Source organism: Megalobrama amblycephala, linkage group LG23 (assembly GCF_018812025.1).
Source record: "Megalobrama amblycephala isolate DHTTF-2021 linkage group LG23, ASM1881202v1, whole genome shotgun sequence".
Taxonomy (NCBI): domain Eukaryota; kingdom Metazoa; phylum Chordata; class Actinopteri; order Cypriniformes; family Xenocyprididae; genus Megalobrama; species Megalobrama amblycephala.
In genome coordinates, this window is record NC_063066.1 from 26,367,823 (window position 1) to 26,381,385 (window position 13,563).

At 35.6% G+C, this 13,563-nt stretch overlaps 1 protein-coding gene across 9 annotated transcripts in view; it reads right to left on the bottom strand.

The window, feature by feature from the left end:
* col23a1a (collagen type XXIII alpha 1 chain a) overlaps positions 1-5,242 on the bottom strand; it is a 50,093-nt gene extending 44,851 nt beyond the window's left edge. For 6 of the 9 annotated variants that reach the window (XM_048175822.1, XM_048175821.1, XM_048175816.1 and 3 more), the window contains exons 1-3: positions 5,172-5,242; positions 2,920-2,927; positions 1,650-1,676 (exon numbers count right to left, since the gene is read on the bottom strand). In XM_048175822.1, the coding sequence (XP_048031779.1) occupies positions 1,650-1,676; positions 2,920-2,927; positions 5,172-5,193 (57 nt within the window). In that variant the 5' untranslated portion in view covers positions 5,194-5,242. The remainder of the gene's footprint in view (positions 1-1,649; positions 1,677-2,919; positions 2,928-5,171) is intronic. The other 3 variants (XM_048175817.1, XM_048175824.1, XM_048175819.1) reach the window with 2 other exon arrangements.
* Between the last annotated feature and the right edge of the window lie 8,321 nt (positions 5,243-13,563).

A 13,563-nucleotide genomic window follows, 5' to 3' on the forward strand; every position in this document is an offset into this window, starting at 1 on the left:
TTTCTGAAGAAAAAAAGACATGAACATCTTGGATGACATGGGGGTGAGTAAATTAACAGGAAATTTTCATTCAGAAGTGAACTTATCTTTTAACTAAAATAATAAAATAATTAAAAATATAACGAACAATAAAAAATATTTTACGTCTTTTGATTTTAGAGCGAAATATGACCTAGACATTTCTTTGTTTCAAGAATAAGAGTGGGTAGCATGTACACACACACACACACACACACACACACACACACACACACACACACACACCTGTCTATAATTAGCCACACTTTTCCCGGCAGACATACAAATCTGGGAAAACCATGAGTGTACCTCTGATACTAATTTGCTGGGCATGACTGACCCAGCCTGAGCCTGGCATAGACTGTTATCTAGAAGTTGATCTTACAGCAGATATGCCATTGCATATCAGTACAAACATCAGTCTGATTTTAGTAGAGATAATAGGCACAGAGACAGGAAGTGGTAATGTAATAAATAGTATCTGTAGTATAATTGGCTAAAGAGGTACAATAAGGCTTACTCAGAACTCCCAGACAAACACATTCCCAACTGAACTTGTACTTCACGCCGCGAGGTGAGTAAGGCTTGTTAACTAAACATCTCTTGATATTTGGAGCCAAACCAACCAAACCAAAGGGTCCACAATTAAGGCGCAGACAAAACAAGGTACAAAGCCTCATTCGTTTTGTGACTAACCACAATCTGACCCCAGGTTCACCTTGACATGTTCCAGAACAGCCTGCTGCTTATCATTCTGCTGTCCGCTGTTCTACTGACAGCCACTAGAGGCCACCAGACCACTTCTATAGTAGATTATACAATCATAACAATGATCCAATTCAATAAGAAATCTGTTTGGACCCCAAGAATTGATCTCATGTTTGTATCTACATAAACAGAGGTAGTAAAAATATATAAACTGACTGTTGATTGTTTGACTGGGGCTTATTTCATAAATGAAATACAAGATGCAATTATGAGTCACAGTTTACCAAGCAAATGTATTTTTATTTTTACACAAATAAACTTGACAGATCGGAGCACATCTGCCCATATGTCACAGTTCATATGTGATGTTTTGTCTACGACCAATTCATTTTTAAACACCAGACTGCTTTCCCTGTACTTTCCATTTCAGGGTTCAAGAAACCAGGAAATTATAAACTAAAAGTCCTAAGTGTCTCTGGCCTGCTGTCCCGGACACAGGTTTAGCCAAGGGGATGAATCTATAGCGGTTTCAACAGTGAAACACTATTACCAACGTAATTGAGCCCAGGAGCGCTTTCATTCTTTCCAGGAAACTCAGCATCATTATCGTCCATGTTGCAGAAATACCAGCGAAAGAGCTTATTCTTCATCAGAGATAGAGCTAATCAGTAGAAGAGTTTGAAACTTTTTATTGCAGATTTTAGACACTATTACTAACTCTTGATGCTATGTAGTTCATGTTCCGTTTAAAAGATATTGAAAATATACTCTATGAGCTGCACAGATATTTAGTGAGAGAAAAGAGAAAATTGACATCAGCAGCAAGTGAACAGGAGGTGATTGAAGCAATAAGAAAAGGAAAAATAGCACAAGATGGAGATTAAAACACAAGAAAGAAACTAGATAATTTAAAGAACATTTACCGGGTAACCGTCGCGCCCAGGTTTGCCCTGTGCAAAGAAAAATTAGGTAAATATAAAACTAGAATAAAAAAGATTACAAATCTCAAGGTTCCAAAAGGGGGGTTCCCCAGTGATGCCATTGAAGAACTGTTTTTGGTTTCACAAAGAAACTTTCAGTGAACAGTTCTTAAAAGAACCTTTTTTATTATTATTAATTAATCTAAAGAACCTTTTGTACAGTGGAAAGGTTCCATGAATGTTAAAGGTTCTTAATGGAACCGTCAATGCCAATAAAGAACCTTTATTTTAATAAAGTATAACATCATGACAGTTTTCATAATCCAAAGAAGTTGTTCAATTTCATGAAAAAAGAGAAATATTCTTAAATTCAGCATGATTAAAAAGTTAAACCAAAACAATTAGATTAAACTATTCTGATTAACCAATCAGAACTTGAAGAACAAACGTACATGTTTTAATTACTTCAACAGTTTTAACAACCTGTCAGTCTTTCCGCAAAGTAAATCTCTGTTGTTTGTTTATTAGTTGGATTACAGCACTTTGCAGAATTATAAATTAAAACTTTGTGTTTTAGAGTTTCTTCACATTGCAATAGACTTCTGAGTAAATAAATCGGTGGACCTCTGCTCTACAGAAGACCAGAAACTAAATGTGAAAGTCAGCAAACTAACCTAAACTGTTAAAATTTTGAAAGCCGTCACACAATTTGACATCTGCTAGCATTAAACTTCAATGAAATCTTCATGACAGCGTGCTAAAATACAGATTAGAAGCCACATATCTGTTTAAAACAAGGTGTCGACGGCTTGATTTGAACCTAAATCTAAAGCAGGTGTCAGACAGTCTGCAACCTGTTGATTCACTGTGTTACACTTTTGTTGGATACCAGAACATCAACATTGGTGTGAAGATTCTAGAACTTTAATATCAGAAGCACTGGATCTTCTAGAAGCTGCTCTGCTTTTCAGCTTAACATTCCAAAACTTTATTACATATTTTTTATCATTATTCTAGAACTTTATTCTAGAATCTCAGAAGCACTGGTGTGAGTATTCTAGAATTCTAATTTTTTGGTTTAGATGTGAAGATTCTAGAAATTGCAAATATTCTCAAATGTAAACATTTCAGGAGCTATGAAAGATTCCAAAACTTGAAAGCAGTTTCTCAGCTTTTATGACTCACCCTTCAAACTTTTTGTCAGCCTTACCACAATACAGAGCTCATATCTGCTGCATGCCATTATTTTGAAGTGTGAGGATGGGGTACTTACTGGGGGTCCTGAAAAAAAAGGAAACACAGCAAAGAGACGTGTAAAAAAAAAAAACTTTCAGTTGAATTTTAACACGAAAAACACACCTTTACTCTTTTATCAAAATAAATGTTTCCTGGTACAAAATGGCACAGAAATCTATGTCAGGTTATGACCCTCAGAGGAGACAAAGAGGTTTAAGAGGCACATTGAAGTTTTATGAGGCAGAAAGTTGTTGGTATTTACTCACGTCTAGACGCTGACAGAACTTACTCCTCTTAAGAGTTTAAAGAAAACATTCACTCAGCACAGTCAAGTTCTGACCATTGTGAATGAAACAGCTTAACCATTTGGAAAGCATTTACCCAGCTAAGAACGTCTAAGAACGTTTCACTAATGTTCCCATTAAGTTGTGAAAATGTTATTTCTGAAAGTTCTCTGAACGCTCAAAGTATCCAGTTTTTTTCATTTTTATTTTTTTTTATTTTTTGGTTATGAAAATGTTAAAGGATTAGTTCACTTCTGAATGAAAATTTCCTGATAATTTCCTCCCATGTCATCCAAAATGTTCATGTCTTTCTTCAGTCAAAAAGAAATTAAGGATTTTTCTCCATATAGTGGACTTCAGTCGGGTCCACCGGGTGGAAGGTCCAAATTGCAGTTTCAGTGCAGCTTCAAAGGGCTCTATGCAAGCCCAGACAAGGAATAAGGGTCTTATCTAGCGAAACGATTCGTCATTTTCTATACAAAATAAAAATGTATATACTTTTTAACCACAAATTCTCTAAATTGCACTAGCTCTGCAATCCGCACGCATGACGTAATCACGTTACAAAGGTCATGCGTGAGGTAGGCGGAAGTACCGATCCAGTGTCTAAGTGTCTGATCCAGCGAACGTGCAAAGATTAAGCCAAAAAAAAAAAAAAAAAGGTAAAACAACGATATCGGACGATTTTGAAGTTGGAGAGGAAAATTAGATAAATTTTTTGCCTCAAGGTTCATCAAAAGGTTCCTCAAAACCTTGATTTCTTTTCGACTGAAGAAAGACATGAACATCTTGGATGACATGGGGGTGAGTAAATCATCAGGACATTTTCATTTAGAAGAGAACTAATCCTTTAAGGAAACATTCAATTTTATCATTCTTCAAACATATGGGAATGTTACTTTTGCATGTTCTCTGAATTCGTTTTCATTTTGAGAACATTATTAAAGACCACATAACTTCAATAGAATCAACATTCTATTAATGTTGTTGTTCTCCCTGAGAATGTTCCCAGTTAGCTGCAGTGCAAGATGGTTAAAGAGAAATTAAAGAATATGAATGTGCGTGTGCTTTATGGAGCTAACTGCGGACATCAAAATTCATCAGTAAAAAGATTGATCTTTTAATTGATGAGGGTTCTAACTGAATGAGCGCTTTTTAACGATTAAATTATCATGGACGTATGCGACCTGCCTAATGTTTGTGCTCATTAGTCTGCTAAATATCTTCCAGCTTTCCAACCATATTTTCTCTCACACTCTAAAGAAACAAACAGACTGTTGTGCAACATTTCCCCACATTTGACTCTTCCCGCCTGCATTACGACCCAAACTACAACAAGCAGGCACAGCTAAACAGAACCACATCTAGCGAACTTAGTGACAAAATGACCCACTATCTCTATGTAAATAAAGTGTTCTGCCAGCGTTTGAAGTTCCTCTCCCAGGGCAGCGGAGCTGGAACAAGTTTGAAAAACAGATGTAAAGAATTGTCATCCTGTCCAAATGCCAGTTGCATGGGAACGCCGCGATACCAGATTTAATCTGATCTGGTCAGGAGGTGAATATAGGTTCTGCTGTACAAACTGTACACATTATCCAAAGATAATGTTATGGCATACTTGAGGTCATAGATGTTTTCAGGTAAAATATTATCTGGACACCTTCTTAAAACTCACAAGCTGTACTGATGGCTTCTACAGCAACTGACGTGACAATGAATCATTTTGAATCATTCTGAACCTGGGGCCTTGAGAGCCACATGTGTGTCTACCCTATAGCTCAGTTAGAAATACATCAGCATCTTTATTTGTATGGCCGAGTCATCATCAGTCTGAGTTTAATACCTCTGAATCATCAGAGGGACTATGGTGACTCAAAACCACATTCATTGAGGATTTCCTCCCTGTCACATTTAATGAATATAAATTAAGCATACTAGTAACAATGTTTATAGAAAGGCGCTAGACATCAAGCACAGGGAATATAAATTAATAGATCGCACTCACCAGGGTCACCTCTTCTGCCCATCCGTCCACGTTTCCCAGGAGGACCTGAAGACAGGAGGAATATAGGATGACTTGATAAACATCTTACATAAAATACATTTTGGAATGAATTTGACTTCCATTTCTGAGTCAATACTGGGGTTTCTGAACAAGTCAAGTCAAGTCACCTTTATTTATATAGTGCTTTTTACAATGCAGACTGTGTCAAAGCAGCTTTACAGTGATAGAGGAAACAATTTTGGATATAGATATAGGATAAGAAGAATAATATTAAAATTATTATTAATTATTATTATTATTATTATTATTATTAAATAATAATAAAATTATACTTTAATTTTCTTTATGCTAAATGTAATTTCTTTTTTCTTTTTTTTCTTTTTTTAATTTTGTAATGAAATACGATCTGGACATTCCGTGACAGTTTTCATGAGATTCACGCTAACAGAAGTCCATATGAGCCAACTGCCAGTAACTTGACCTTGGCAGTAGAAAGGTGTAAAAATACCACTACATGTGTGATGCAGAAACCAGGACCATTTGAGTGTCAACTATGTAAACAACCAGGAATAGGTGCAAATCCATTGTTCACAGATAAACGCAGATGAAGTATGCATATCTGTGCATGAGGCACCTGGGCACCTCGCATCACTTCCTGTTCATGTAAATGTAAGTCAGAACAAAGCAGCCGTGAGCATACCTCCCAGACGGTAGCCAGGTCCCCCTCCTTCCCTCCTCTCTGTTCTTCTGGTTAACCGATTAACCCCCTCCTTCTCTCTGTCCCTTGGGCACTAAATCACTTCCATCAACCTTTTTCCCTCCCTCTTCCCTCTCTTCTATAGGTACTGTGAAATAGAAACCATACCTGAGCGAGGCAGGAGAGGGGGATGCTGGGATGCTAACGAGCTTGGGTCGCAGACTTCTTGTTGGCATTATTGTTATCGTTCTAGGTTAATCAACCCCTGCTGGTTTAACCCCTATTAAATGACTGTCAAGAAAGGGTCTCAGGGTTTCACTTTCTCGGCATGGTTCACTTTACTAAATCTAGAGCATTCAGTATCCTTACAGGAATGTTCAAGGTTCAATACATCTTAAACTCTATCGCATCACATTTTGGTAACAGAAAACAATTATTTTAGTGCAATAACATTTCACAATATTACAGTTTTACTGTCTGTATTTTTGATCAAATATAGCCTTGGTGAGACCCAGAATCCTGACCAACACAGCATTAAAACCTCATTTTAGTGGCACTGAAATCACACGCTTTGCTTTTAATAATTCTTTTAACAAAAATGAGATGATCATTACTGCTCCAAAAACACTTCAGTTTGAATTGCTCTGTTGACTTCATTTGTAAGTACAGAAGTGTACACACAATTTTTGTTTATTTTTACAAACTGAGGAACTTGTTGAAGTTATTATCCATGGTAAATGACAGCATTGATGCTTGATTTATAAACTGAACTCAGAACTTGTATAAAACCTGTAACACAGAGGTTAAAGGTCACTAGTGTACTGGAATTTGATTTGTACAAACCTGTCTGCTAAATGACTACTGTGATCTCTTCCTTTTTAAGATGCACTTTCAGTCTTTTTCTGTAAATTCTATCTTACGCCATTCTCTTTCTGTTGCTCTCTCTCTTATGTAGTCTGTTCTATATAATATACAGTTTTCGGCTCAACTTCCCCTACCGTAATGATGTACCAGTGTTTGTGTACGATAACACAAATCATAGTCAACATAGTGAAAATAGTGAGCCTTGGCTTCATCTTTGAGCTCTTCTGGCTTACTCCACTACACAGTATTACATTACAAAAGACCAAACCACAACGGCTATAAATACAAGTGTAACTATGTTCTTCACTAACAGAGCCCATAAACACCATGAGGAACTCTGAGACACTGGGGCTGACGGCTCAATGCTGAAGACGCCAATGAAAGGGGCCTCTCATGCTTTTTATCTGTCAGCATTTGATGAACTGTCTCATGGACAATTATCATAAAAGTAACAACTGCAAGATTAAAAACTGGAATCTGGATGCAATCGAGGTCTCCGGCATCTTAAGTTCTCCTATGTTCTCCCCTATAGCTGTCCCGTTATGTTAACAATAAGAAATCAGATAATTGAAGTGTATCATTATTCTCAGCTTTGACGATCTAACCGCTCACCGAATTCCGATCCTTATTCGATTGAGAAAATCTGGTTCTTATAGTCACGCATAGGTTTGATTTAGCTACTGTGACATTTTGTCTAAAGCAAATGAAAACGTCATTGTTTTCCTCAGCTTTGTGTTGGGCGGAACAACTGTTCGCAATAAGCACCAACAGTGAAATCACAGAATTCGATCTTCTCTGTGCCTTGACCACAACTGGGTTACTCTCCAATATCCCTTGCTGACAAAATTAAATTCTAAAAATGGAAAGGAAATTAAATTAATACCAGAAGGTGTGTGTGGTTTGTGTGGGGCCATCACTGTGACAAACCTTCCCAGGCAAATTTAAACATAATCTGACAGGAAGTTCACACATTATCCTATCTTTCAATTATCCAACATAGGTAACTCAGTGAAATAATACACTAAACTAGCAATAGTTTCTTTCTATACCTATTAAAAACAATCATGAAATAGTCAAAACCACTAACTTTAAATGAGTAGTTGATTAATAACATGTTGGGTTAAAATGGGGGAATTTGTATTTTAGAGGCTGTAACTAGTTACCATTTCTTTTTTCACTATTTACCATCATTTAGCATGTTTGCAATTCATGTAAGCAGTCTTGTAATGTGTATACGTGTAATATACATCTAATATATCAAATTATGTAAAAAAAAATATATATATATATATAATTATACAAGAATTTAGATAAATTGTTGACTTGCAACTGTTTGAAACGACATATTGATATTTTAAGCAATTTTCATCACTAAGACATTCAAAGAGCTTTAACAAACTGCTTTCATGTTCATGCAAAAACAGAGAGAGTTATTTGGCTTTCTGTGATGTCTGACAGGTGGTTTATGTTGACTTGGGGGGGTTTGTAACAGAGCAGGAACTCTGACTCTCAAATCAAATACTGCTGCTCATGAGAGATCACGAACAGCCAAATAACAGAGCCGAAGTCAACCGCTTCAAATGAGGAGAGGCGATGTGTGTTTTCTGGACATTCCAGTGTGTATGAGTCTGTTTTTGTGCACATGTACATGTCAGGTGTTAAATAGCAATTATACAGAAAGAGCCATCACACATGGATTTCTGAAATGATTGTTGTTTGCGTTTAATTATTAATGAAAGGTAGGGTAGGCAATTTGTTTTATAAACACTTTTTGTTATACTGGTTGAAACTCTTTACATCAGGGCTTGTCAACTGGCAGCACCCCAGTCGCCATCCTCCTCTTTTCCTGGCGGACTCTTTTCCTATACGCACTGTTTGTACCATACACGCTCCTGACCTGAAAAACGTTTTCCGTGCAAATTATTCAGCAGTTATTATGTGTGCTCTGTATTTCATTCTTTTGTCTCGATTCTTTCTTTTCCATAATTTGGCCAAACGCGCTTTGCATAACGATCTGAAATGATTTGGATTCTTTCGGACCGCTCTGTCACGGTCACCAAGTTGTTTCTCGGCCAGTAACAACAAATACAGAACAAATAGCTCTGTTTTCATGTGTTTCACTAATTTACTTTGAACTACGCAGCACGGTCCAGTGGATAACGAAATGAAAGCTAAAAAGGAGCTGCGTTTATTCCCAGTCACCATTATCAAACAGCATTGTGACATCTAGTGAAAAGTGTTTCAATTCGACACACACCTCTCGTTTACAAACTACAAATCACTCGATGATTAAACTAGTTTTAAATTGGATGAAATAGCCTCAACATTCCCAAACAGACTGATGAGGAAAACAGGAGAAATGTGCCATAAATTAAGATAAAAGACTTTTAAATCCCAAAATCACCACCCTTACAAACATTTACCATGTATGATCTGTAGTAGTCTAAATTACCATGATTTGTGGAAATGTGGAATACTTATATTGAAAACTATGTTATAGCCATTTAAATTGCAATATATTTATTAGGTGGGTAGGGGAATATATAATAATTTTTTGGTAAAGGTGTGTAGACATATAGTTTTTATGCACTTTCAGTTTAGTTTGTGTTTAGGTGTTTTTTATAGGCCTATATAACATATCAATATAATATAATTTGACAGTGGTACAGTGAGTGGCCATGTATGGTTTTATCTGTGGTTACAAGTCTCACTGTGAGAACATTTTCATTTAAGCCTAATAATTAATAAAATAATTTTACCAATAAGACCCCTGGCCCACCTCAACTTTTTGATTTGATAATCCGCCCCTCGAATGAAACTACTTGAAGAGCCCTGCTTTACATCCTGAGAGCAATCAATAATATAAGTGGTCTACATATTAAAACATTCTGTGGAAGTCTCAGGAACAAAAAATGTTCATTGAATCACTGCATTCGGTCCAAATGCAATAATACAATGTCGTACCTGCCTGTCAATATAAGTATGTCCATACCTCAGCGCACCTTGCACACAGACATCACACGCCATCAGAGCGTTGTAGTCACAGTCATCGGGCGCCGTAAACAAACAGCAGTCATCTTTTACAGTTCCTCCTGATCCAAAACAACAAGCTAATGCTGCGTTCACATCATGTCATAACCGTAATTAAGGATTTATGCGTTTCTATATCAACACTATCAACGCCAAAATGAATCTGCAGCAGTCAGGTGGTACAAGTCAGCACTTTCTAAGTTGTTCACATTCATTATTATTGTAGTGTTATGTGCTTTGAGACATGAGGTAATTTAACGCTGTCTCTCATTTCATGACGCGTTGCAAACTCTGCTGTGTGCGTTCATTTGTTTTCAAGTAGACATGGCTTTGAAACAGTCTGATACGGCAGAGGATTAGGGCCAAGCAATAATAAAAAAATAAAACCATCTCGAGATTAAAGTTGTTAAATTTAGAGAAAAAACTCATTCAATTTTGAGAAAAAAGTCGAGATAAAATGTTGAGAATAAACTCGTTAAATTACGAGAAAAAACTTGTTAAATTTCGAGAAAAAAGTCAAGATAAAATGTTAAGAATAAACTTGTTAAATTACGAGAAAAAAAACCCGTTAAATTTCGAGAAAAAAGTTGATATAAATTGTTGAGAATAAAGTAATTAAATTATGAGAAAAAAGTCGTTAAATTACGAGAACAAATTCGTTAAATTCGTAATTTAATGACTTAATTCTCATAATTTAATGACTTTATTTTCAACATTTTATCTCAACTTTTTTCTCGAAATTTAACATTTTTCTCATATTTTAACGAATTTGTTCTCGTAATTTAACGACTTTTTTCTCGTAATTTAATGACTTTATTCTCAACATTTTATCTTGACTTTTTTCTTGAAATTTAACGAGTTTTTTCTCGTAATTTAACGAGTTTATTCTCAACATTTTATTTTGACTTTTTTCTCAAAATTTAACGAGTTTTTTCTCAAAATTTAACAACTTTAATCTCGAGATGGTTTTATTTTTTTATTATTGCTTGGCCCTAATCCTCTTCCGTGGTCTGAAGGAAGGATGGGCTCTCATGCTTTCAAAGCTAGCTTGCTATTGCTAGCCTCTCCGCAACTGCCTACCCTTTAAATTGAGCATTCATGTCTTGAACACACTTGCTTTCTTGTCATGCTTTGCGTGTGCTATTAAATGATACTGCTGTTTTAGCATGATCATTGTCGTGAATGTGTAAATCTGTCATCTATATGATCTCTGCTTATGTACAGCGCTGTGCTGTACTGAATTAACTGCAAAGACACCTTAATGTATTTCAGCCTTAAATATGATATGCAGTTGCACAGCTTCATTGAGTTTCATCCTATTTTATGTGGCTTTGTGGTGCCTGTTTTGTATTGTTTAAGCTTTGTTGACGAGCCAAAGAAGAGAAAGCAGAGGAAACCTAGCCATCAGGCATTCTGATTTGAATAACCATGCACTATTTGCTTAAATGATTTTAATAAAATATGTATCTTTTTTCAGTTTGTTAACACATTTAACATTAAACATGACAAAAACTGAAGATTTTTATGCATCTGCAGCATCTGCACACATTTATTGTCCAAACCACAGCAAAACAAACACAGTTTTCACTTCCTCCAAACACGGCCCATCTAACATCGCTTTGGTGCAAAGATTAAATCAACAATTTAAGCTGCACTGTACCAAAAAACATATGGAACCTTCCATTAGCATGTAAATGTAATGCGTGAGGGTTGGCGTTTACCCGTGTAAGTGCGGCTATTAGTAGTTTGGCCCTTGCGTGATGGAGTGTTAACTCTCTTGACCTCCAGATAAACAACTCTGTCCCTCCACCCCCAGCCGCCTGGCAGTGAAACATTTCCATCTGTTTGTTGACGCTGGAAGTGTTGGTGTTTATGAGAGGGGCCGGCCTCCACAGGTCCCAGACACTCGTTGGGTGGCTCTCCCATTAGCACTAGTGATTATAATAGTGAACAGTGAGAGGATGTTCAGACCCACGCTCCGTCAAATGCAGCACGACATAGTAGCCCCGGGACCAGTTATGGGATGATTTCAGACTCATTTTAATCATCGTGTAGGTTAAAAAGTCATGAAGTAGCTATTCATTAAGACAGGTAAGAGGTGAAAGTCATTAATCACTAGTCCTTACAATTTAGCGGCACAGGAAACATGACTGCACACAAATTGATAACACATTGCATAACCTCATGTTTCCTAAATGTTTTCAAAGTCATAATAAGCTTCATAATGATATATTTATCTTATCTGAAAATAAACAAAGACCACCGTGTTGTTTCTAATGGATGCAAGTGATTGTTGTCTCAATACCACTCTGGAGCAAGTTGACTGTAATACTGTAAGATTTTCCTGATACTGTATAAACATAAGCGGAACATTACAGTGATATAATCAAGTCAGACACCACTTGCTTTTTCAGAGGTGTTAGACCCATGAAATCCAATTACAGTTACAAAACAAGGGTCCATGGTCCAAAATTAACACCCAAGTATCAAATGCAAGTAAAAATAGGCTTTGTAGTACAGTACATACGCTTTGTAGTGTGTAATTACAATGCCAGTTGGCCAGTGAGTATTAGGAACTACAACATAATACATGGTTTAAATAGAATTGTGAGAACAATAATCTGACTAAGATCTGTATGAGTCATGTATCTTCACCTCGGGTTACAAAAGCCTTTGACCTTTTAAACTTTTTTGTTATTTATTTATTTATTTATTTATTTTTTATTTACTTTTTTTTATCATTTTTTTTTTCTTTAAATAACTAAATATAAATGTATACACATAATAGATTTATAAATTTAAATATAAATATAATTAATAAATATTTACATAATATTTACATTAATGTTTTAAAATTATATTATTTATAAAATATGAAATGTATTATTTATTTAATTATTTTTAAATCATATAATTATAAATAAATATAATTTTAAAACATATTTATGTAAATACAATTATTTATTTACAAAAATATTTTAAAACTATATTTAGAATTACATAAATAAATAAATAAATAATCATAAAAAATATAAGCATTTTTTACTTATTTTAAATAAATAAATAAATAACGGATGATAGCCATTATTTATTCTGTGTAAAATGGACTACGCTTTCTGTCCACCTGAAGGGCATCTGGGTTAGATCGGTGGTATCTTGTGACAAACACATGTGAGAAGCTAACAGCAAACAAGTACATGATCATGTGGTCTTGATTCCCAGATTACACACTCGTATTTTGGCGCTCCATTAAACCCAGTCTAGGCAAAACTCTAGTTTGAATGAGCGTGCAAGGTATGAAGGTCAGTTTAAAACGTATCAAACTTATGTTTTAAAATGAAGAATCTTCTAGTGGAAGATTCTTGCTTTACTAGAACAGTGTTACTTGTGATTGCCTGTCTTTTTAATATTGCTGACCAACTCACACAGTATGAGATGAAAAACATTTGTAACTCGAGCGCTAGATGTTTTAGGATTACTGCAGCCGGTTATCATTAAATCAGTTTCTGATGACTGTAAACCACAAGTTCAGGTTTTGGGGAAGCAGAAATCTTTTCAGTAGGTTTTATTATTGATGTGAAAATCACTGTAACATGAGCCAAGATTTTCTAATTCCTATTTGAGGAAAAAAAAAATTGTTTAACCATGCCTAGTGACCACAACATTAGTCTGAGGGTATCATAATCTTAATGTATCCTTTTAGCTTTGTGGCCACTTCAGTTGTTCATTGATAAAACATGTTTGATCGTGTAGTATTTTCTGATTACCTACTAAGACTATAGAGGGCGATACTCAGTCTCA